The following is a 26,349-nucleotide window of genomic DNA, read 5'->3' as shown; positions in this document are numbered from 1 at the left end:
GGATGTTAGACGGGCTATTACGCAAGTTGCGGCGAATATACCCAAGAGACTTGGAAGCGTTTGCGCATATGGTTGCAATGTGAAAGGCCCAGGAAAGGCTCGGTGTAAGATTTACGCCTAGATATTTATATGCTGATGCCTGAGATATTATATTTGAGTTCATATAATAGGAAAACATATGAGTTGATGTTTTTCGCGTGAATGTCATTAGTTGGCATTTAGATGAGTTAAGTTTCATTTGCCAGTCTTCACACCATTTGGTAACGAGATGAAGGTCCTCTTGAAGAATGTGATGGTGTCATCAAGGCTGCGAATTGGTCGATATAATATACAATCATCGGCGAAAACACGCATGCAGGATGAGATGTTATTGGGCAGATCATTGATGTAAATAAGAAAAAGCAAGGGTCCTAGTACGCTACCCTGCGGTACACCGGAACTGACATATGCAAGGGCTGACGTAAAATTATTAACGACTGTAAATTGCTGACGATTTGTTAGGAAGTTACGAATCCAGGAGAGCGTTAAGCAGTCTAATTTGAGAACGGATAACTTGGAAATTAAACGGCAGTGAGCCACACGGTCGAAGGCTTTGGAAAAGTTGAGAAAAAAGCAATCTGTTTGAAGATTATGGTCCATGTTAAAATGCAAGTCTGTAGTGAATTCTAGTAACTGCGTCTCATATGACAAACCTTTCCTAAACCCATGTTGGTTAATAAAGAAAAAATTATTTGATTCCAAATGATGATATATGTGAGATGCAATGATATGTTCAAGCATTTTGCAGCAAATACTTGTCAATGATATCGGCCGATAGTTTTCTGGGGAATTCTTGCTACCATTTTTGTGGACTGCTATCACTTTTGCAATTTTCCAGTCTAAGGGAAGCTGGCCTGATGACAACGACTGGCGGAAAATATTGCATAAAAATTTGCTAGATAACGTGACTGTATTCTTTAAAATTTTTGAGTTAATAATATCGACACCCGAAGAAGTAGTCAACTTAAGGTTATTTATGAGACATGTGATATCATCATCTGTTATATCGATGGATTGCATGTACTGGTAATCTAGATCAGTGACTTCCGGCAGATTAGGATGGTCTTCTACTGTGAATATGGATGAAAAAATTCATTAAAGACGACTGGGCATTCCTTGTCACTGATTGGAGCTTGATTCCCATCACTTAGTGAAATGTGATGTGAGCCACTATTAGGTGAAATCACCTGCCAGAATTTTCGGGGGTTGTTTTTAAGTAGTGAAGGTAGATCTTGAGAGAAGTATTTTTCTTTAGCCTCTTTTAAAGGTGAACAGTAAACTTTCAAAAATGAGCTATATTTATCCCTTACCACGGGTGAGGTTGTACGCTTTGCAGTTGCGTATAGCCTTTTCTTCTTGTTTCTGAGCCGTCGAAGGTGCTTGGTGAACCAAGGGCTCTGTCTATCGCCTGTTATTCTTATTTGGGGGATATACGTTTCCACTAAAGCACACAGCTTTTCTTTAAACAGAAGCCAGTTTTCGTGACTGACCGAGCAGAAAACGAAGCTAAAAAGGTGCCAGAAAGAAAAGTATCAAGTTCTTTGTTAATATTGCCATAGTCTCCCCTGTTGTAATTACGGATGGTTTCGTTTGAGACGCCTGTATATTTCAAGGGAATGTTAAGAGTAAGTTGTAGTAGCTTGTGATCACTGAAACCGTCTAAGCAAACAACTTCACCAATTGCTTCAGGGATGTTAGTGAAAACTAAATCTAATATGTTAGTGCCACGGGTGGGCTGGGTAATTATTTGGAATAAATTGAAATCTAACATTAAAGAAATGAACTCCATTGATGTGTGACAAGAGGATGATAGGTTATTCCAGTCGATCAATGGAAAATTAAAGTCGCCAAAAGCATAGACGGTATCAGCCTGACAGAGCTCAAGGGCTTTAGAAATACTATTGCGCAGTTCGACAAGAAAGTACTGGTTTGCATCGGGAGGACGATAACAGCACAATATCAGTAGCTTGTTTCTGTAGGTTTGACATTCAGCCCATACTATCTCAATACTGGAATCTACATTAATAACTTGTGAGGTAACTGTTCTTTTGATACCAAGGAGTACGCCACCACCTCTCTTTTCGGTCCGATCACACCTTAAAATGTTATATGTGCTATCATGTGGAAATACTTCATTATCTGTTATTTCAGAGTGTAGCCATGTTTCAGTAAGAACAAGAATATCTGAACTGCAGTCATCAAGAAATGAGGCAATATCGTCGCGTTTAGGCAACAGACTTCGGATATTTGTGAAAGATATTGATAATGATGGTGCGATGACAGGTGGCTTTCACTTCCTGCAGTTCACATTATGCAGTGTGGTTTGCTGCTATTTAACACAAGGAACAACTGTATTCCGAGTGCTATCAAACATATAAATGGCGTCCCCAATTCGTAGTCGATCGGTTGACAACGTAAATGGCTTTGCTTCAGTTTTCGCAAAAGCAATTAGCTGCTTTCTTGCCTGCCGGGTAGCTGGCGAAAAATCCTCGCGTATTGAAAAACCAGACCCTTTCAGTTTGCGTGCAGAAGACAAGATACGGCCTTTGTCTTTGAAAAACGTCATTTTCGCAATAATAGGCCTCACCCTGCCTTCCGCAAACTTCCCTAATCGGTGCACCCTCTCAAACTGCGCAGTCGTGAATTCCGTACCCAATTTTTCGGAGCAAAATTGTATCACTTTTTTTTCTGAAGCTGCCCAGTTTTCCTTAGCCTCATCTGCTATTCCAAAGAAGAGCAGGTTGGATCGTCGCATACGGTTTTCTGCATTTTCACATCTAGAAGATATTTTATACAGCTGATTGGAAACGTCACGCAATGTTTCCAAACACGTTCCAGAATCCCCAGCTGGTTGAGATGGCACAGATGATTCCAACGCTACTAGCTTCGTATTTAGCACTTTGATTTCGTTTACGGCGGCAGCGCGTTCCTCGTTCGCTCTATCTAAGGGTGTCACATTCTTAAAGCGACTGGTATTCTCTGGATTTATCGGCTGTTTTTATGAGCAGTGGTTGGTCGTAGACCGTCGATTGTTTAGCATTGATGCAAAGGTCACGTGCTCGCTATGAGATTTAAAAAAAAAAGAAACTTCAATGCGAATGCAGGGACACTAGCCCTAGTGGCCTTCTAGCGGACTCTCGCGGGAATGCACGAATTATAGTGCAGGCTCCGAGACTGGTATGCGTAATGTCCGCCTTTCGGTGCTCGTATAAAGTGTGCATTGTGATTCGGGTCATGCCTTAGCTAGCAATGGGCATGTTTCCGCGGCATTACTTTCCTGATGCAGGCAAACTATCGTACCTTGCCTGCTTTGAATATTTCTAGCATTTGGCTTTGCATTGCAACATTTTCGCCGCAATCAGATCAGTTGTCCTTGTCGAGTGTGGCCTGCGCCATTTTGTCAGCGTTCTTCGGCCGCCGACATTCTGATCTATTTTGCTTATGAGCAGGTAACGGAAGATATTCCGCGCATTTTCACAAAATATGACGCTCTTACGGCCAGTAGGTTTCGGCCACTTTCGTATAACGTAATGTTTGGCATTCTGCTAAGCTGCGTTAAGGCGGTGTAAAAATTGTTCACCCTAGTCAGTAAAAGGGCAAGAATGCACTAACTACCCCTCAAAGGAACCACACGCCACTGATTCGCCTCGTCTGTCCTGGGGAAGAGTCCACCTCGTGGACATGTCCAGTTCGTCTGCTGCTGAAGTGCTGATTGGCTGTGGTGCCTGGTTGCTGCTGACACGCAGCCCAGCCCAGCCAATCAGAACTTCAACTAAATACCTCCTCTGGTCTCACTCTAGCCATGTCGCTCTTGCAACAGCGCTTCTTTCGTGGCATATAAAATACGAAATCAACACTCGGACAAGCTACGTAAGAGAAAAGTTTCTGTACAAAACAAGTCATAATACGTTGTGCCAATCGTACTTTTTTTCCCTTTGCGTCGTCTAGTTAGGTTGGTGGAAAATCGAGAAACTGTCATTGGCGAGGTAAATATCAGTGCAAATGATTTACAGCAGTGAAATATTGTTCTTTTTTTTGTTCGCATGAATATCGCGCGATTAAATGTGACGGGCTTGTGCTAGAAATTGGCAAATTACTACTCCGATAAAAATGTTAACTACGACAGAAGCTAAGAGGTTAGAAAGTGTACTTACTCTTCACCTCTTTTCCACATGCAATCACTCTCGAGTCGCCTTCTTGTTCTAATTTCAATATTTCGCGATCAAGAACAACACCGTCCTCCACCGTCATTGGTGACCGAACTGATGGCCCTGCCGCAATATGCTTTTGGGAAGCGAACACGCTAACCACTGAGCTATCGCGCAACTTTATTTCTTTCATGTATGGAAATACTGTCAATAACGTAGGCAATTCTAGCTTGGAAGATTCTGTGGAGTGCTGTGCGCATAGCAGTCTCGAAGAGTGCTGGCGTCATTGCCTATATTTCGGAGCCCACGTGAGGCCACGTCATTACACTGTAGCAGACGAATACAAGGTTGTACGCTTTGCATCCCCAAATGATTTAGTTCTTTCCTAGTTAGTATCAAATGCCTTCTTTTCTCCCCATCCGAATCTTGACCACTCCCCCATAGTGGATATGAGCCATCAGTAGAGGGCGAACAAGCAAGCAAGCAAGCAAGCAAACAAACAAACAAACAAACAAGGGAGGGAGAACTAAATACTCGCATATTAAGTGCATTTTGTCCAGTTTGGTACCCTACGTGTGGGGAGGAGAGAGGAAGTGGAAGGGAGAGAAAGAAACACGATTTCAGGCTAACAACATGTACTAAACGAGAAAGAGCATATGTAGAGTCCGGCACTCAAGTAAGTTGCCTTCAGTAAGATAAGTGCTCGTGTGCAATGCGCGGTGAAGCGAGGCTTCGGGGACTGTAGCTTTGGTAAAAGATCGATCGTCTAGTCAGCTGAAGGCACGCCTGTGAGTCTGACGTTGTTTGTTGGTGAGGAAACGGGGGCAGAGGAGGCCATCGATGGCCTCTTCACATATGCACTGAGCGCGCATAGGCGAGTCAGCCTTTCCGTTGCGATAGATGCACCACTCTGCGAATGGTACTCCTACCCACAGCCGGCACATCAGTGTTGGGTCAGATCTCGAGAGATTTGGAGATAGCTACAATGTTTATGACATATAAGAACTGTATAAGCTACGGTTAAAGTTCTTCAGTTCATTATTGTGAGTCAATGTGTAAGAATACGCGCAACATGGCGAACTTATAAAGCAATTTAATGCGAGCAGATAGTATTACCATCGAGTGAACGGTTGAAGACAGCGCAACGCGTTCTCTGCATCTCCATCTTCTCTTTGTGAGCTTTGGCTAAAATGTTTTTCTGAGTTCCTTTACCAACATGCCCAACACACAGCTGTTTACCAACTTGTCCAACGCAAAGCTGTGCGGAAGATGGCGAAGCTCCTAAGCTCCTGGAGCGGGCGGTCTTTAGTGTTGTACAAGTTTCGCGCGGGTGCTTCAGCATGGGCAGATCAGGCAGCCTACTGATGTTGAAGAAACTGAACCAAGAGCCATGAGCCATTCCTGGAGTTTCGCGCGGGCGCTTCAGCATGGGCAGATCAGGCAGCCTACTGATGTTGAAGAAACTGAACCAAGAGCCATGAGCCATTCCTGGAGTTTGATTTTTTCTGGAAACTCTAGCTTTAACGTTGGAGGAAGTATGAGTGGATCTTGAATCTTCGTGTGCCCGTAGAAAAAGGGATAATGACAGCATAGCGTGCTGGGGGCAAAGTCTTCAAGAAGTAGTGTTTTCTCTCTTTCTCTGTCGATATTAACAGTTTCTTTGCCACCAGCTGGAGTTTCTGCATTACCTTTCTGAGGGTTCTTGCGACTTGAGCACAGCGTGCCCCTCACGACAGCTCATGAAAATATGAGCCACGAAGAAAACTTCCTTTGAATGTATACGTGCGTGCGGCGTGCCCGCGTGTTTTGCTAACGTCACTCAAGCACAATCACGCCTGTGAGATCGACTATATCCTCTAATAACAAATATCCTAAGCAGCATTCAAGCTGACGACAGGTGGTCAGGCTTTCGTAAGGGCGTCCTTTCTGCTGACACCATTCATCCCCGAGTTTGGCGGCGACAGCTTTATATATATGAACCTGTTTGCCTCCTTCCTAGTGGTCATACAAAAGCAAAATTTTAAACATCTTGATTCACATAGCTCTTTTTTTGTCTCTTCGAGGCTTGTCCTCAACCATGAAACTTTCTTTTTCTTTCAGGGGTCGTGTAGTGACACGCTGTCAAATGACGTTCTCTTGTCGACCGATTGTCGCCCCACGATCTATTGGGGCAACACAAGTTATGATTCGCGTTTACATTAAAACAAGTCGTTTCGCATATCTTACCTGATCGGCCATTACCATTGCTTCTTTTGTGCTCATGCCATACGCGGCTGCGGAAGCGTTATACTACGTCAGACTGCGGTTCAGAAGGGACGTTGTCGTCTGCGGCACACGTGATCTGTTACCTTCGTGACTAGCTGAATGCTAAGGCCACCGAGGACCATAACGCATGCACGCTTGCGAAGTTTTGGCTCTGCGTTCACTATCCATAGGAGTCAGAAGAAGGCGAACCGCTCACAAATCAAGCGGTCGTATGCAAATACGGGGATTCGCCTGGAGGGGCAGACGGCGCGGCAACGCCGTGAATCAAGGCGCACGCCTTCAAAAGGCACTCCTTCGCTCCCCCTCCCCTCCTTACCTCCTGGTTGAAGGCCGGAAATTGAAGATGACTGCGAAGACGGCTGACTCTAGGTCTGCCCAGATCTTCTGCATTCTATTCCAAGTTGCGATAGCCTCCACACTCCCAGTGTCAGAAGTCGGCAGTCTGATTGACCCTGAAATCGTTAGGTGAGCTACTGGCGAGACACATGAAGCAGAAAATTAAACCAGCGACTGCCTCAAATGTTAATGTCTCAAGGAGAAGTTGTGGTGTCTCTTTTCAAGCATAGATGGCGCAAAGGTCTGCTACAACACGAAGGTTTTTCCGAGAATGCAACCAGCATTTTGTGAACAGTACCTTCGCTACAGCTGCGTGCTCAGAACGCTGGATCTACATGGCTATCTCCATCTCCATAGAGGTAGAGCTCTCGCGGTGTCGCACGCTACACTTACCCTCGGAAGCTACCGCGCCAAGAGTTCAAGAAACGGTTCGGAGTTGACTTGAGCGTGACTGCATTGTAGCGATGATGAGCCAGACATCGCTGCTGCTAGCCATCATGCTGGTCGCCTCTGCTGCGGCCATTGAGACCGGAAACAAGACAGTAATTCGTGAGTCGGTGAATTTTTCTTTCGACGTCTGTGTTTCTTGGCGCTAGGAAGTAAAATTGAAAGCACCATTGTTATCTGGCCTACTGGGACGGTTCTAATAGTTCGTGCCACTGTACTACAAGATTCGTGCAGAGACCGTCATATATATCTTAATATGGCAGCGTTTGACTCTTGGTGTCCCAGATAGCATGGAACTTTGTACGTGCTCATTGTTGTGGCCCCTGTTGCGACAAAATTTTGCGACATTTTGTTGTGGAATTCGGGTGCTCCATAATTTATCCACTGCCTATGTGTGTAAATAGCAGGTGGCGCATTATAAAGTATGATACACACCTTGTGAATTTGAAATTTTGAACCCCTCTCGCGAATGAGTCATCAAGTGCACTGCCGGTAGTTGTGATTAGTATTGCATGTTAAATGACCGAATCCAATCTCTTGGCCTTCTTCGGTCGGTCGGCCTTGCCCATCGTCTGTGGAGGCCTGTTTCCTCCTCTTCTTTTATTCCTCTCACCGCTCAGCTGTGCCGTGCCGTTGAGATTTCCTCCCACCGAGAGACAATTACGGCGCTGCCCTTACTCTTCAACTTTCATCCTATAAAAGTGACACACAACATAATCTTGCCTCCAGGAAATGAAAATTCCAGTTGTTGCCGCGTTTTGATATACGAAAGTCCACTTAAAACTACCGCGAAAACTGGCCTGCAAGGTTTATATATCTGGTGTAATTACGGTACGTGATCGCCTCATGACACTCCTAACAAAGCTGGTGCGCCGTCTTGTGACCGTCATCGCTTCCGATAAGTGTAGTGGCACAGCCGAGAGACCATATACAGATGGCCAGATTCAAGGAAACTATTGGGAATAGCAAGTAAATGCTGTTGCATTTAAAGACAGACGCGTGCCAATAAATAAATGCCACATCTATAATTCAATGTTTGCGTATGGAAGGAGTGCGAATTGGAGTCGGCAAGAAAAAAGGTGTGGTGGCGTTCGGTGCATACGGCGTGCTTACGCCAATATTGTGCATCATGCATGTACACGAGCACATGGTCATCCACAGCGCTTCATTTAAGTTATATATCTGGCATTCATAGACTTGTAAAGCTCCCAGGCTATCGTTTCTTCAGTATATAGAACCTCAAACGTAATACTCGAGTAGTTTATTATATATTACGTGCTAACTACGCAAACGCTGCTGGCGCTCGTGGTTTATACACTTTGCGTGACAACATTCTAGTGATCAAGCTGTAAGAAGAAAAAAAAACACAAACCTAAATAGCTTTTTTATTTTCGTGATTGGTGCAGGTTTACTTTAGAAATTTGAAGACAATTATATCTGAAGACAGCTCTGTTCAGGTTTATTCTTCTAGACTACTTGGAAATCTCATCAAATTTTCGGCTCAGTACTTCCCGTTCAGAAGCAGGAGTCTCTACACAAAGAGAGACCCTTCTTCTGATGCAGACTATTGTGGGTTAAAAATTCTTTTTTTTATCACTCTTGTTTTCGACAGCCCGGGCCAGGAACACAACGCAGTTTTACCGAAGCGCGGCTGGCAGCAGCAACAGATGTCTAGATTCATGCGCTATACGCCATCAGCTAAATCCCGTCGGGGGTTTGTCTTTTTGTAATTGTGACTGACAAATTTCATCACGAATGTCCCGTAAAAATAGCGATAAAATAGAAGTGGGTGGACAGGTTAAATTTTTCTTTAAGCCCAACCAGATAAAAGCGACAGACAATGAAACCGAAGGAAAGCACATGGCAAATTACCGATCGTATTAATTGAAATTTAGAAATAATAACTTGAGGAAAGAGGAAAATGGAAGAAATAACAAGCGCTCTATTAGAAGCAAAACAAACGGGAGCTGTCTTCGATAACGATTTTTTTCACTTTTCTGACACTAACGTATGTCACAATCACGAAAATAAATAAGGTAAAAGATAGGCTTATTAAGTATGTGTTCGTTGACAGTATTTGTTCGCAAAAGAGTTGGGTTCACCACGGAATATAAACCAGCTGGACAGGCAGCATTTGCGTTGTAAGCACCACGTTTTGTTAAGATTACTGGCACTGTAACTTTAGAGGCATTGCATATATGTGCGAACCATTATTATCACCCAACATCTGCACTAACAGCCGAGGCAATCAACCAGGCTAGGATCTCCAGCGTCTTCAAGTCAGCATCTATCTTGTGCGTAGAACGTCATCACATAGCGCCGTCTTCTTTTTCAGTATAATGCAGAAAAAACGTTAAACTTTTGTCATATTTAAAGGTAATTATGTGCTTCCCATGCAGTGAAGGACATAGGGCACTGTGCTGTATTTTAATTCAAGCAGATTTTCTAGGAATGACGGCAGCTGCAGCCGAGTCGAAACTTACTTCGCGGCTTCATTTTGTAGACCGGTGGACGCTTTCCTTCTTTGACAAGCGACAACACTCATTTCGTTGTTGATAAAAAATATAAAACAAACAATCAATCACAGGTTCATATTTCGAAACAAAGGTAGAGAACTTCATGGCATTAGGATACAGATCACCAAAAGCAGCGACATTACTAGTCCCAACGGCCTAAGAGTGAAGCTGAGTGAAGAGAATTTCTGGTAATTAGTTCTTATTGCTATCATTTGCGACATCCTTTTGCGCAGTAGCGTTCAGTCGAATGGCGGAGTGTAAAAAAAAAAGACACATTTACCGTGCACGTTAAATGACCCTATATAGTCAAAATTATCCCGCTACCCCCGACAGTATAAGACACAACCCGTGCATTGCCCTCGAACGATAAAGCCCATAATTTCACTGCATGTCATCGTGATTTTCGTCGTGGCTGCTACTAGTATACGTAGTATTACTAGCTTCCCTAGTATTCTGAGCATAAAAGTTATGGGTACCTTGTCATGGCGAAGCCTATCGCTTGCGCACTGAGCTGAAGCGCGGCTTACAGAGCAACTCCATTGATTTCTTTCTATGTGCGGTATGAACGAAATTTGTATCGTAAATTCTCCGCGGCACCTTGATCACGTGCTCCAAACGGCGGTACTTTGCGCAGTGTACCTTTGGCGCAAATTAATCTTAAATGTCGGCGTGCCCAATTCCAATCACTGTCTTCGAACAAATGGCTCCGACTGGGCACCCGATGCTCGCCGCTTGTGATGCCAGCACAACAGCGGCAGCACTAGTGCCGTCATGTTGACAGTTCAGTTTGAAATGTGTGTGCCGGACTCTTGTCAATGAGTGAAGACAGAATCATAGGCACGTGTCCTGGTTTTCGATAATAAACATTGTTGGAAGTTAGCGCTGCGTGTGTGCCTGTGCGTCTTCTTTTGTCCTGTCTTTTAATTGCACTACCGTAAACCTATTCGAGATGCGTTAGCAACAAGCCCACATTGCAACCCTCGTGAAATCACGGAGGTTCCTACGGGCAAACACTCTAAAATTGCAGTAGGAGTGACGCCGTCAAACGCATGGCAATGCAAAAGCATTCCATTTATTTCTGTCGATGTTGAACGGTCGTTTTAACTTTCGGGCCTACAAGCTTACTCTGAATGAGAAAAGGCACACTCTTCGTTTCCCAAACCTAGAAATTGGAGCCATGTGTTACTTTTCTTACTACGTTTTAGAAAGATTTTCAAACATACGTCATTCAACTCTTTTTTTTTACTACAACATTTGATGACTGCAACCTATTATGCATGGATTTTAGCTTCCCCCATTAACAGTATAGCAGTTTCTTTTGCGCATTTTGCTTTTCGTTGTTGCTCTATTTGATGTGTCACTGTAAGCAGGAAATGTTCACTATTAATTGCACTCTACCTCCTCATTGGCGCTGAATAATTGTAATAAGCGTGTTGGCTGCAGTATTCGGATTGACAAGAAAGTGGCCTCTCGTCTGCCCATCCAAGCCCTGCGAAGCAATGGCTTGCACAATGTTTGCTGCCTTTCTGACCTCAAGAACGAACGCTACACGTCCGTTCTTTACCATAAAAATCGGCTACACATTTTCAGTAGATAAGAGGTCGTTTTTTGCGAGCATGTTGTAGTGCCTGTTTCGACGTCTGTGCTGCCTAATTGAGGCTTTAATTAGGTGCTTGTTTTAGGCGCCTAACGCTCATATTGTTAATGCCTAAAATACAGCCTTCTCGTCATAAGCGACCTACGTGATGGCGTAAAGGTTTTACTGTGACGCCCATAAAGGAATGTGCACTTATTTTATCCCCTAGGTGGTTTGTTGGGCACGAAAACATTCATAATTCCTATCATAGTTGAACACGTTTTACAGCGAAGCTATTGATGGCTAGGGTTCCGTGAAATTTTTAAGTGTGCGAGCAAAAACTATCATCATTACCAAATACTCGTGTTTCTGCTCGCGCGTTCGTCGTCGTCTTCCTCAACTGGCTCCGTTGCCACTCGTCATGCCAGCGTTCCCATACTGCCCGTCCCTTCAGTGCGGTGATTTCGGTCTCAAATTCCTTGCCTCGATATATCGCGAAATGAAAACACGAATGTACATCGCGAATATGTATAAATAATGTATAACACGAATGAGCGAGAATGTTTAAAAATAAATGTGTGTGCCTAGCTTTCGTCACGATGACCACCGATCAAGACAATAAATGTGTTTATACTTTTGTTAAAAATTCTGTGTCACCTCTTTGTCGTGTGCTACACAGCTTCGCTCGTCATCCACCCTCACAGAGTGGGATGGCTCGTGATTTTTGCATTTTGTTTAGGCGTAGCTGCTATACAGCGCTCCTGTTGGAGACCCGTGTCCTGGGCTGACACTACCACGTGCAACAAGAAAGGCGGATCTCTGAGCAACCCTGTCCAGTTTCCTTTGTCGTTTGATGTTTTCTTGCTCATCTAAACGAATTTTTGAGATTTTATAAGGATTCTTACAACTAACTATCAAGGCTTGACAGGAAAAAAAAGACAAATGCAGAAGACGCAATTCTATTTCGCATATTGACAAGAATCCTCGACCAAGAGATCGAAGAATAGGTGAGCAACAACCCTGCCGCTATGAGCTATGAGCTATGGATAGAAGAATGATAGGTGTAACGTTAAGGGATAAGAAAAGAGCAGATTTGGTGAGGGAACAATCGCGAGTTAATGACATCATCATCATCATCAGCCTGGTTACGCCCACTGCAGGGCAAAGGCCTCTCCCATACGTCTCCAACTGCCCCGGTCATGTACTAATTGTGGCCATGTTGTCCCTGCAAATTTCTTTATCTCATCCGCCCACCTAACTTTCTCCCATCCTCTGCTACGCTTTCCTTCCCTGGAATCCAGTCCGTAACCCTTAATGACCATCGCTTATCTTCCTTCCTCGTTACATGTCTTGCCCATGCCCATTTCTTTTTCTTGATTTCAACTAAGATATCAATAACTCGCGTTTGATCCGTCAGCCAATCTGCTCTTTTCTTATCCCTTAACGGTACACCCATCATTGTTCTTTCCATAGCTCGTTGCGTCGTCCTCAGTTTAAGTAGAACCCTTTTCGTAAGCCTCCAGGTTTCTGCCCCGTACGTGAGTACTGGTAAGACACAGCTGTTATACACTTTTCTCTTGAGGTATAATGGCAACCTGCTGTTCATTATCTGAGAACGTCTGCCAAACACCCCAGCCCATTCTTATTCTTCTGAATATTTCAGTCTCGTGATCCGGATGCGCAGTCACTACCTGTCCTAAGTAGATGTATTCCCTTACCACTTCCAGTGCCTCGCTACCTATCGTAAACTGCTGTTCTCTTCCAAGACTGTTAAACATTACTTTAGTTTTCCGTAGATTAATTTTTAGACCCACCCTTCGGCTTTGCCTCGCCAGGTCAGCGAGCATGCATTGCAGTTGGTCCCCTGAGTTACTAAGCAAGGCAATATATCAGCGAATCGCAAATTACTAAGGTATTCTCCATTAACTGCTATCCCCAATTCTTCCCAATCCAGGTCTCTGAATACCTCCTGTAAACACACTGTGAATTTCATTGGAGAGATCGTATCTCCCTGCCTGACGCCTTTCTTTCTTGGGATTTTGTTGCTTTCTTTATGGAGGACTACGGTGGCTGTAGAGCCGCTATAGATATATTTCAGTATTCTTACATACGGCTCGTCTACACCCTAGTTCCGCAATGCCTCCATGACTGCTGTGGTTTCGACTGAATCAAACGCTTTCTCATAATCAATTAAAGCTATATATAAGGGTTGGTTATATTCCGCACATTTCTTTATCACCTGATTGTTAGTGTGAATATGGTCTATTGTTGAGTAGCCTTTACGAAATCCTGCCTGGTCCTTTGGTTGACGGAAGTCTAAGGTGTTCCTGATTCTATTTGCAATTACCTTAGTAAATACTGAGTTAATGACATCTTAGCTGAAATCAAGAAAAAGAAATGGGTATGTGCAGGACATGTAATGAGGAGGGAAGATGACAGATGGTCATTAAGGGTTACGGACTGGATTCCAAGGGAAGGGAAGCGTAGAAGCGGACGGCAGAAAGTTAGGTGGGCGGATGTGATTAAGAAGTTTGCAGGGACAACATGGCCACAATTAGTACATGACCGGGGTAGTTGGAGAAGTGTGGGAGAGGCCTTTGCCCTGCTGTGGGCGTAACCAGGCTGATGATGAACGCTGCCGCGATTCGCATTTTTCATGAGCGAGTAGGTGCATTGGACGGGAAACTCAAACGTAGGTTTTCGTGAGGCGCAATCCCGCTGTGAGGATTGAGCATAAATAGAACTTCCACATTAATCGTTACACTTCGCCTCTTCTTTTTCTAAAAGTACTCTAGAAACGTAGTTTTTCAAAAGCGCTGTAGAGGAATTTTGAATGAGAATGCTAGAATTGGCCCTATAAAAAATGCGTACCGGTCGACAAAAGCGTAGTCGCGAAGGTTGGGTCCGACGCACATATGAAAAATGCCACATGTCGCAGTCATCTTCGAGGACGAGCGCTAAGGGACGGGACCGAAAGAAAGGGAGGCAAAAAACAAGCCCGGCACTGACTCTCAAGTGAAACTTTTATTGAAGAAACATGCACATATAAAACCATTCCGCATTTCATGACAGATAGCCCTACACAAAACCAGACCAAGTCCAAAAATATTTCACCTTTATATTAACACACGCGCGCGCAGACACGGACACCATCCTCGTAATGTAGTATATTGGTTCCTGAAAGTTTGCTGAGATTACAGCGCATGATTATCGTGCAGGGTGCTTCTGGGGAAAGTGCAGCGTCGTCTACGGCCCGTGGAAGAAGTGCATGCCGAATCAGCAGTGCGACGGGAGCGACCTTCGCTGCGAACGACAATGCATTTTGGAGCACACCGGTGAGGGGATTCTGGGCTGAAGCATCCATCCCTCCCCTTGACCAGTGTCCAGTTCTTCGCGATAAGAAGCCCACCATTTCGTTAATTTAGGGGACACTGAAGAGAGTCAGTTAAGTGAGATAATTTTGGTGGATTAGGCTTCGGTGTAACCAAATGAGTCAGTCATAATTTACGTGGAGGTTTGGCAAACCAGTAACTTGAGGTGCAGGGGCTAGAAACAGAGACTACTGGTGACGCCTTCCTGAAGTTCAGGCGCCATCTTAGCTAGATGTATTGATTTAGCTAAGGCTATTTGTTGTTCATGAATAGAGTAAACATCCGTTCCAACCGAATCCATGCAAGGACGGACATCATTTGAGAACTGCCGCCGCACGACACCGGCTGAAATGCGTGGAATTAAAAGGAAACCCCTGATGGCATGCTCACATCGCTGACCGTGGCCGCGGTTTGTCCACGAAATTCAATACGGACACTTTCGTTCTCATCTTTTGTGCGAAAGCCTTATATGCTCCACGAAGCAAAAGATCCGGCTTCTGGCGTTTGCATCCGATCGTGTCAAAAGCCACATGACCGAGTAATGACGTCACGTCCCCGGCACGGGACCTTCTCTTGCTCGCACTCGGAAATCCCACGCTGGACAGCCACGGCGTCGGACGTACCCCTGTCGCAAAATTGGATTAAGGTGGATTAAATTCTATTAAAGTGGATGAAGGTAAATTAAGGTGGTATAGCGTGGATTAAGGTACAATAAACTGTATTCATGTAGATAAATGTAGTTGAATGTGGATTGAGGTGGATTAAAGTAGATTAAGGTGGAGTTTTAATTGAAGGCGATAGCCTAGACAAGTCCTAATGCTTTCGCATTAAAATCACGTCAGGATACTTAAGTGGCTGTCACCTGTCTTTCTCTAACAAACAACTCTAATGATCGAGGTGGCGCAGGGACTGTGACGTTGCACTGCTGTGCACGAGGTCATGCATTCGATCCCTTCCTATGCGGTGGTTGCGTGCCACTCAGTGCGAAATGCAAAAAAAAAAGGAAGAAGAACGCTCTTGAACCGTTCTTTGTATGCGCGTTAAAGAAACCCAGGTGGTCAGTGTTAATCTGGAATCTGACAGCTTCGGGACGTTAACACTCAAATTTTTTTATATCATCAAGTCTTTCTTATAGGCGCGTGGAGTTTTGAATAAAAACCACTAATAGCGCAGCTAAAATTTCTACTTATAGCAGTACTGGCTGCACGATCGTGCACGTTTTCAATTCGTAACCAACCCTCCTTTGCCAACTCCCTACTGTCGAGATCTTCCGCAAAGCTTATCCAGTTGCGATGCGAAATTTAACCTCGGCAGAAGGAGCTAAGTGGATCCCAAATGTGAAATGTGAAAATGAAAAAGAAAAAGAATAGAAGAAAAAAAAACGGACCCTGTGGGCCACACCGGGACGCAGCCGCACAGGGATGCGCGAAGCGTTTTGTGCGTGCTGCAGACGGCGTATGCTCTTTAGGGTACAGAGATTAAGCCGACCAAACTCACAAGTTACATTTTATTCAGGTTACATGCCTAACTTTTGCTACAAGTTAGGCATGTAACAATCGTGCTCGCTCCCTATTCGTAGTGGGTTCATCTGTTTTGCAGAGGGTGTTTGTGCACCACGGTAAAAAAATATCGCCTCACGGTGCCAGACACTGCCCTGCGCCGCTCCAGCCCACCGCACTCGTAAACGGTTGCGGCTCTTGTGCTTGCGTTTCCTATGGAGACGGGCACGTTTCGCCGTTGACAAAGCGGCGCCGGACATACCTCTGTCTTGCTGCCCGAGTCTCATCACGACGTTTCTGTAGGATACGTGTCGAACGCAGGAGGGACATAGTTGAGCAAGCGTTAAATTTCTGCAACAAATTGCACACTTGCAGGCATTGATAAACACCTGATAAGCACCAGCATACGTTTGATGAGTTATATCTACCATGATATAGGCAGCTCTCTCAAATGCAACGATTCCTGCTCGGATCCATAAACGTATGGCCGAGCTACGCATGTCTGAACGTCGACCGAGAGGCGAAATTTACCTCAGATTGTGCAATTCGTGGCGCGACAACCGCGCCATCTGTGCAGGTTACACATGCATGGTCGAGCAACGGCTTTTTTTTTTTATCTGCACATCACTACCAAAGTAAGGTGCTTCGGTAGTATGGTTGCAATGATTTAGGCGATAATGGTCTTGATGCTGGCCGCCTCTGGTCTTGTTTGAAGACATTCACGTCAAAAAATAAAACACTTTTGTGTTGGGGGGGGGGGAAGGGGGCAATTATTCACTTGAAAATTGTGGGACTGTTCTAACTTAGCGCACGCAACAGCCATGCGTACGTAAGTCAGTTGCCTGTCCGCATGAGTGGAACGTGCGCATGAGTGGAACGTAACCACAACGTCACGCTTCCCGTCCGTGGCCACGGATTTCTTGCTTCATGCGGGTTTTTCGGGCGCCCTGCTCCCAGTGAAAATGTCAGAGCGTTTGCAAAGCGACGGGTGGTAGAGTTGGGGATGCGAAAGGTGCCGGCGACTCCACAGTTCTTTCAACCATCTAACAGCTGCGCGAGATGGCGCATAGGAACACACTAAATCAGAAAAGAAATTTCAGAGCTGACGACGTTCCGACGCATACGGAGCGAGCGACTAAACTAAACGTACTTCCACACACAGCCCCATTGCACGTTGCGTACGCAACTGCGCACGTTAAGCTAAAGCTATCTGTAAGTAAAAGTGCATGTTTATAAAATGTTACCGCGCTTAGAGTGCAGTGTCGCGTGTCTAACTGCGGGCGTCTTATTGATCCCCATGGCGCAGGTTGCCCGCCGAAGCACAACCGGGGCTCGTGCCACAAGGATCTGTTCGTGTGGAAGTGCTCGCTGCGCTACAGTTGCCCTCAAGGAAGGGGCTCGGCCCGCTGCCTCAAGACTTGCCTGCCACGCAATGCTCGCCGTCGCTACGGGCCCCATAAGAACTTCCTCAGCTACCTCCCCTTTGTCGGCGAGCTCTTCCAATAAAAAAATCAAGCAGAAACCCCTCCGGGAGTTGTCTAAGTATGCGTAAGCATTGCGCCACTTGCTCATCTCCACGCAGCCCGGCGTCATTATCAATGGTATGAAACTTGATCCGGCCACATAAAACCTAATCAATCCCTATCGGTTGTTATCAACCTTATCGGACTAGACCCGACCCTTATCAAGCCTTATCGGTTGTTACCAACCTTATCGAACACGATCCGAGCCTTCTCAACACTTATCAGTCATTAACAACCTTATTGCAATTGATCCTATCTTTATCTGACCTTAATTGTCCTTATGAACCTATCCGACTCCTATCGGTCCTTATCAGCTTTATTGGAGTTGATTCGACCCCAATCACCCCTTATCGGTATTTATTTACCTTGGCAGACTTGATCCGGTCATTATAAGCCTCTATAACTCTTTCGCACCTTATCCATCCACGTCGAGCCATTATCAACCGTGATAAGACCCATCTAGCCCCTCTTCACTCCTTATCAATCTATTGAACTCATTGACAGCTCATTAACAACCGCCAATGTTTTTCATTTCGAATTTATTAGTTTATACATTAATTTATACCGATTCTTCTAACCGGACGGTCGGACTGACGGATGCAAAGGTTTTCTTGTTGGGTCATGACCAGGGATCAGGGTGGATGGATGGATGGATGTTATGAGCGTCCCCTTGGGAACAGGGCGGTTGGTTGCGCCACGAAGCTCTTGCTATTATTCTGCCTAATGGCTCACCTATGCTAAAAAGGGAAAAAAGAAAAAAGAAAAAGAGCCCCACGGGGAATTATAAGCAAATTTTCTGACCCCCTATTGTGAACTTTGTTCTGTATGTCTCCTTTTTTGTCTTCTCCTTAATTCCGCTAATCTTCCAATCACCTTTTAATAATCTCCACTGCGGACATGTTTACTTTCCCCCTGCTCTCGCTGAGCCCATGGGCTTCAAGGAGGCCAGAGATGCCTAAATCAACCGCTGAGCAGATGTCTGCAAATTCTAATAAAACATGCTCCCTCGTTTCCCTAGCTTTATTGCAGCAAGCACACTCTTCTTCTTCCTTCTTATATGTCAGTTTATAAGTGCGTGTTCTAAGGCATCCTGATCTCGCTTCGAAAAGTAGTGAGCTTCCCTTTGAGCTATCGCAAATTGCTTTTTTTTCGATTTCGTTTTTTCCTCTTAAGTAGTTACTCATAGCAGGTGTATTAAACTTCGTAAGGTAGCGACACTCTCCTCCTCCGCCTTCACTCCTCCTCGTTCCTCCTCTCTTTTACGCTACGTCCTCGGCCGTGGCGCCGCCTACACTGCTCGAGCGTAGCAAGGCGCCAACATGCGCTCCCCGCCACTCCGTAGACGCTTCTGGAGCAAAAATGGCGCTGATGCACGACGCGAGGGCCCACGTGATGCTATTAGGCCAAGAGCGACGCGGCGTCGGCCTCGGCCAGAGCGCGCGAGGAGGAGGCGGCATTCTTCAAAGCGTGGCACTACTTTACGAAATTTAAGGGGCTTTAGGTGTATTTTCCGAACAGCGCCTCTAGCGACCGTCCCTGCAAACGTGCGCGTTTTCTATTGGAAAGCACCATTTTTTCGCGAATAACTAATCATACAAGCCATCTTTCAAAAAATTGCCCAGGAAGTCCGCTCTACACACCTAGGCCGACATCTCAAGCAATCAGTAATATTACTTACGGCCTAAAGCCCGTTCCAAATTACGGACGAAGTTTGATGCATGGGAGTGTATGGAAATGTTCAAATTTTGGAGGCCTTCTTGGTAGTAAAAAGCAATTTGCGATGAAACTATTGCATCGATTGGTATATTACCGGGGATTTATCAAGTTCTATGAATTAGGTTTCAGCTGATTGCAACAGCAGCTTTGGAAACGGCAAAACGGTCGTTCCAAAATCTCAGTTTTCATAACAAGGATGTCCACCATACATAGTTTATACATCCACCACAATTTATTGTGGTGGATGTATAAACTTGGTTTTTGCCTGCAGCAGCGCACTGAAGCGATATCCGAGCGCTCTGGTTGACGGCAGATGAAAATCATTGAGCACTCGTTAGCAGGTGCGAAACCGATGTAGTTTGCTTATTTCTTCTCCCTTTATCGTTGCTTAGTCTAGCCGTTTTCAACCAGAGGGCACATTACGAAATGCAGGTCACTTAGTTACGGTTCTCGTCTTGTTTCTTTATATCTGCACCAACTTTTTCGTACAAAATGTAGTTGGTCGGTTTGGTGACGATGCGAACGTGCTTCCGAACTTCATTTGCACTTTAGGTATAACATATTTTAGAGAATAGATCCAGATAACGTGTTTTGAAAGTTCATTTCTTTCCAAAAGTGAACGTTTATGAAGACATTATTGAGGAATACTGCTGCCTTTTGTTATGGGAAAGGAGTGTTTGGCGAGTCTTGTGCTGCTTGAAACGTACCAGAAACACTAAATTAGCGTCCAGTGCGCGCGGTTCAAAGACGCAAAACAAATAAAATTGAAAGCAGCCGCAGACGTAGTATTTGCACAAAGCAATATAGTTGAAGCTATTTGAAAGAGAACATTTGCATTATATCAAAGAAGGATTTTTGCGTGCCTCATCTTGGGTCCAAATGAAGGCTGCCCGAACTATTGCACAGGTTGGTTTGCTTAGTACGAACTGGTACCTCGAAGCCTAAAATTTCTATCCTCAATGCGCAGCGCGCGTGCCTTATCATTTGAACCATTCCCATATAGCCTCACGAAGTTTCAGAAATACTAAAGGTCTACATATATCTTTATCCCGACACGTGCAGAGGAGTATTGGAAGTTATGCGAAAAGGCACAGGAACGTGTTCACGTAGCCTGTCGTGCAACAACCAAGAACGATTTCAACCGCACACCCTTCTTTTGTTATGCCCACAAAGTTATGCAAAAAGATCTTCTCCTCGGCTATAATCACCACAGATGCCATAGTATTCTTCTGTTCAGTTCTTTATTCACTCTATTGCTGAGTCATATCCCATCATCGTAATATAACTACTGGTGCAATACTTCCTTAATTTTGTGAGAATATATCCGCCGTGGTTGCTCAGTGGATAAGGTGTTGGGCTGCTGAGAACGAGGTCAAGGGAACGAATCCCGGCCACGGCGGCCGCATTTCCATGGGGGCGAAATGCGAAAACACCCGTGTACTAAAGTTTAGGTGCATGTTAAAGAATCCCAGGTGGTCCAAATTTCCGGAGTCCCGCACTACGGCGTGCCTCATAATCAGAAAGTGGTTTTGGCACGTAAAACCCCATAATTTTTTTTCTACCTTAAGCTTAAACAGCGAAAGTTTATCGCAGTCAGAATCACTCCGCTTTCAGCGCACACCATTTGAACCAAGACACATATTTACGAGAAAAGGGCTCCTATATTACCCATGGCGAGAAATTCATCCACAATTTACACCTCATTATCCCCATGTGACGACAAGCCACACTCTACTGTCTGTGTTCAGTATTATGACAAAATATAATTTCTGCAGTGTCAATAGCCTATACGTAAAACAGAAAATTGAAATCAGAGTCACATCAACTGCCACATATATCATAAATTCGAAGAAAGAAAACTGAAACTGTACTTCATATTACTCGCAAGGCAAACTTCGATGCATGAGATTCATTTTCTTATTCAATTTCATATGTGTTCGAGGGTACAAATATGCTGTTCAACACAGTTTAATTTTGCAAAATTCGTAAGAATTATTTCCTCTAACATGTGTTCCTCTTGGTCATGCGTGCACATTTTTTCCCATGGTTTATATGGACCAAACATAACTGAGTTGAATTGTGAATGATTTCATCAAAGTTAAACTGCCTTCTCCACATATAGGGGAAATGCCGTAGGCACTTGGGAACGCAATAACACCACATGTAGTTTAGAAAAGCTTGTTGTTGGGCGAGTTGGTTCATCTCAAGAAAAATTTTGACCTGCGCACACTAGCGACCACAGAGACAGCATGGCACAAGGACAGGCGCAGACTTCCAACTAACTTGTATTCCACAAAGACCACATGTAAGTACAGCCCAGAATTGCACCACCGCGCGTGTGCAGTAAAACCAATATCACCAAAAATAGCTTTCCGTACAGTCAATACGCAACTTATCTACGCTCTTCAATAAACCTCAACTCACTATACTGCAGATAAACTAAGGTATGGCTGACACAATCAAGTCCCTTATTTCTTATATGGTACACCTCGCGCGTCACTCTAGTTCGGCTATTGCAGCAACGACACAAAACGTTTATTTCTATCAGGAGCGGCCGACACGTGTACGCCGAGCAGTGGATGGGAAGGTGCCTACTCTTGTTATTCGTAATTGACAATTCATGCTCACGCAAGCGCAAATTCACACACCTTCCGGGCTGGCCTACACAGACTTTGCCACATGTAAGAAGTATCGATTCACTACCCAAACGATGCAACCTACGTGTGAACTGGTGTACATATTAGAGAAATAATTCATACATTGTCTGAGAAAGGACACCACAGGACATCTCAGAGGCTTCCAGGTCACTGCGGCGTCATAGGTAACGAGCTCGCTGATGACGCTGCTCGGTCGGCTCTCCAAGGCAACAAAGAGGAGTCGATACCGTTATCAAGGATAGATGCCGCTAGAAAACTTCGTATGCTCAGCCCGCATATCAGGCTCTCCATGTGGAACACACGAAATTTTCAGAGCAATCGGCTGCATCACCTAGACTCATCTGTCCGCCTTGACATCTCAGCTGGATTCTTCCGACGCTAAGCTGCCCCGCTTATTCGAATATGGCTAGGAGTGGCCTTTACGAAGTCTTTTGCTTTCCGAATCGGATAGGTCGACGACACTTCTTGTGACGACTATGATACCGAGGAGAATCTTCAGCACCTTCTCTGTGACTGTCCTCTCTAAAATTTACAGAGACGATCACTCGCAATCGTGATAGCACGCTTGGACCAAGTACCTTTAACAAGGGAATCCATTTTAGCATGTCGACATCATCAGCCATCGCAGCAGAGGGCGACGAGGGCTCTCTTGCAGTATTTAAGCACAACAGACTTGTACAGGCGGCTATAGCCTGAACTGATTTTTACAGTGCTACAAATGCTTCTGTGCTGTGCGGTAATTACATGCGTTGTCAATGATCGACTGTGATTGTGTAGCTGTGCTCCCTTTCTTTCTCCTCTCTACTTTACCTCCCCCGCCTCTCTCTCTTCGGCGTAGGGTAGCAAACCGGATCTTCCCCTCTGGTGAACCTCCCAACCTTTCCCCTGGCTTATGTCTCTCTCTCGGGTGATTCGGCTATTTGCGACTACACTGTGTCCGTGGGCCTCTGTTTTGACCGTCACTCGCCAAGGTTAACTCACGACAGTAGGACAAAGATGGCGTGACGATGACTGTATGACGATGGCGGGACGCCGCCAGTATGGTGTGAATCAGGTGACGAAGCTGGAAGGATGGCGGTGGAACGACCACGGTATGACAACAAACACACGACGATGACCGTGTGTCGACGATGCATTGACGACGATGGCATGACAACCGCGACCTAATCACGGTTGAATGACGACAGCATATTCAACCAACTTTGTTGGCGGCAGCACCTGCGCCGCCGGGCCCAGCCGCTATATTCGTGGCGCCGCCGCATGAAGGCGCCACCGGTTCAAGCTCATCTCGCCCCCGGTGCCTGCGATGGCTCTTATGGTCCACCTGAAGTAAAATCATAAGAGATTTATCTACTCCCAATGTCTACCGCCAACGTCTAATTTATTTCCGCTCTGGAAATCAACGATGGCCGCGGCAGCAGAGCGCGTTGTTAATAGACTGTGGCTTCGATAAAGCTTACCGTTTACATAAGAGTTAGCTTGAAATAATTAAAAGCAAATACCTCATAAATCTGTGAATTTGTTTTCATTCTTATTCTTCACGTCACGAATGGGTATTCTCGTGCTTCTTTTTCTGTTCTTCTAACTGTAACTGCTTACTTGTTATTTGCTCGACTTACTATTTTATTTCATCCACATTACTCAATTGGAGTAACATGCTGGCGATAGCCCTAGGGTAATATATGCAACTTCAATTACAGCTCGATCTACTTGCTACTATGACTTGGCTGTTACGGCGTTGCACAGTTAAGTACGAGGTAACGCGCGTTCAATTCCCACCCGCAAGGGCCCCATTTCGATGGGGCCAAAATTCAGAAACGCCCGTGCACCTTGCATTGGGTGCACGTTGCAAAAATCGACATGGACACTTCAGGCTTCTTACTTGTGGGAATGCGAAAGCCTTATAGTCTCTTTGGTGAAACGTTTATTTTAAACACCCATTTTATACGCTCATAATTTTTTTAAGTGGCGCCACCTCCTCCCCATTGGCTGCGCCGTCACTTGCCCCATCACGCACGCACTAGGCGCACCTTTAGCCAGCCAAAACCGCGGGGCCACCGTGGCGTCGGGGAAGCTTGCGCACCCCGGTGCCCCGGGTTCGGTGCCCACCCAGACCGAAATGTACCGAATTCTCTTTTCAATGCCATTAATTTACTTTTGTAATGGTGTTTATTAGCCACCAGCGGTTGAACCGACCATCGGCGCAGGGCGCGGATTCTAAGCACGAGCAGCATTTCCCGAGAACACCACTGGAGAGCTTGACCCACCAGAAAGTGCTGTTGAGGATGGCCCGCTATAGTGTTCCTCTTATTCACTAAAATTACCCCAGGGAAGGAAAAAGGGGCCGCCAGGCAACCTAACAGCTCCTCACCATGAGTGGATCATAGTACGGCTTGGGGAGTTCGACGTTGACAATGTCTCGTCCTTGACGGCGCATGTCCGAACATAGTTCAATGGGTTCGATCACGTAGTTAATTGGGAATGCGCGCTCGACGATAAGTCAGGGCCCTTCATACATGGGCAGTAGGTTTGCAGAGAGCCCAGGTGCAGCGGAAGGAACGGAAAGCCGCACATGCGCTCCAAGAAGGAAGGTGGGTGCAGATGAGGTGTCACCGAGAGGGCTCTTCTGGCGCTCTTTGTCATTGGAGGTAAAGAGGCGTGCGAAATCGAGGCATTTTTCAGCATGTCTTGCCATGGCGGAAATTGGCACACATTCAGATGCATCTGGCCGGTATGGTATAATTGTGTCACTGGTGTGCGAAGGGTGCCTACCGTACAGTAAGAAAAAGCGTGAAAGCTGGTGGCGCTCTGAGTAGCGGTGTTGTACGCATAGGTTATGAAGGGCAGAATGTTGTCCCAATTTGTGAGCTCGGAGGCGACGTACATTAAAAGCATGTTGCCCAGCGTACGGCTGCAGCGTACTGTACGGCCATTGGTTTGAAGATGGTACGTGGTAATTGTGCAATGAACAATGTGGCACTCTTTAAGAATGGCTTCAACTCCTTCGGATAGGAATACACGTCCGCGATCACTGAGCAGGTCCTCGGGTTGTCCATGACGCAGAATGAATCGATGAAGCAAGAAGGAGGCGTCAAATGCGCTGTAGCTGCCGGGAGGGCGGAAGTTTCGACGTATCGCGTGAAGTGGTCAACCACCACAATGGCCCAATGGCTTCCAGCCGATGTCGGAGAAGGGGCCTATACAAATCAATACCGACACTCCCAAACGGCCGGCTAGGGCAAGATAAAGGTTGCAGAACGGCTGGCTAGAGGAGGTGTGGAGATTTGCGGCGCTGATTATCGGGGCACGAATGAACGAACTTCTGAACATAGCTGTACATCCCGCGCAAGCAGTATCGCTGTCATATGCGCTGGTAAATTTTGAATAACTCCAGAGAGTGCACACTGCGGATCAGAGTGGAAAGCTGCGCATATGCCGGAAGAGAGACTGCGAGATACTACTAATAACCGCTGGCGCCGGTCGGGGTTATAATTGCATCGGTGAAGCAAGTTGTCGCGGATGGCGAAATCTTGAGCTTTACGACGCAGCGTACAAGTGGCTGGTGGTGCTGATGAACCAGAAAACAAGTCTATAAAAGAGGTAATCCAATGGTCCTTTCGCTGCTCAAACGCCATGGTGATAAGGTCGAACGAAGAAACGGTAAAGTGGGATAGTGAGCAGCAGGCATTGTCGTCAGGAAAGGGAGAGCGCGAGAGGCATCGTCGTCTGAATGCTGGCGCCCGCTGCGGTACAGCACGCGGATATCGTAGTCCTGCAGGCGAAGTGCCCATCCGGCAAGACGGCCTGAGGGATCTTTCAAGGAAGACAGCCAACATAGTGCACGGTGATCTGTGACTACATCAAATGCACGGTCCTACGAATAAGGCCTAAACTTTCTGAGAGCCCAGATGATGGCCAGGCATGCTTTTTCTGTCACATTGTAATTGGTCTCAGCTTTCGTAAGCGTACGATTTGCATAAGCCACGACATATTCAGGAAACCCCTGTTGACGCTGAACAAGAACAGCGCCGAGACCAACACCACTTGCATCTGCGTGCACCTCTGTTAGCAAACGACGGAGCTTTGTGGAGGCCTCGTCACGCTCGGACGACCACGAAGTGAGAGGCCCGTTGCTTCTAATTGGCTTCGTCAGGGGCGACATGATGGCGGCGAAATTGCGAATGAAGCGCCTAAAATAGGAAGACAGACCGATGAAACTGCGCAATTCTTTGACGGACGTTAGCTTAGGGAATTCG

The 26,349-nt window shown here is 45.7% G+C and overlaps 1 protein-coding gene across 1 annotated transcript; it reads left to right on the top strand.

Moving 5' to 3' along the window:
* The first annotated feature begins 7,017 nt into the window (after positions 1–7,017).
* LOC142574280 (uncharacterized) lies at positions 7,018–17,703 on the top strand. Its single transcript, XM_075683402.1, has 3 exons — positions 7,018–7,337; positions 14,546–14,662; positions 17,504–17,703. The coding sequence occupies exons 1-3, from the start codon at positions 7,253–7,255 to the stop codon at positions 17,701–17,703; spliced, it is 402 nt and encodes a 133-aa protein (XP_075539517.1). The 5' UTR covers positions 7,018–7,252.
* The last annotated feature ends 8,646 nt before the right edge of the window (positions 17,704–26,349 follow it).

The sequence above is a fragment of the Dermacentor variabilis genome, chromosome 3, assembly GCF_050947875.1.
Source record: "Dermacentor variabilis isolate Ectoservices chromosome 3, ASM5094787v1, whole genome shotgun sequence".
NCBI lineage: Eukaryota > Metazoa > Arthropoda > Arachnida > Ixodida > Ixodidae > Dermacentor > Dermacentor variabilis.
The sequence above is the reverse complement of the archived record's forward strand: the minus strand, read 5'-3'. Positions and strand labels throughout refer to the sequence as shown.

What these genes read in the sequence shown, in the direction of transcription:
- LOC142574280 (XM_075683402.1), top strand. Translation starts at nt 7,253, where the DNA reads ATGATGAGCCAGACATCGCTGCTGCTAGCCATCATGCTGGTCGCCTCT. An exon ending in CGGAAACAAGACAGTAATTC is followed by an intron (nt 7,338 to 14,545) that starts GTGAGTCGGTGA and finishes ATTATCGTGCAG; the next exon opens with GGTGCTTCTGGGGAAAGTGC. An exon ending in ATGCATTTTGGAGCACACCG is followed by an intron (nt 14,663 to 17,503) that starts GTGAGGGGATTC and finishes CCCATGGCGCAG; the next exon opens with GTTGCCCGCCGAAGCACAAC.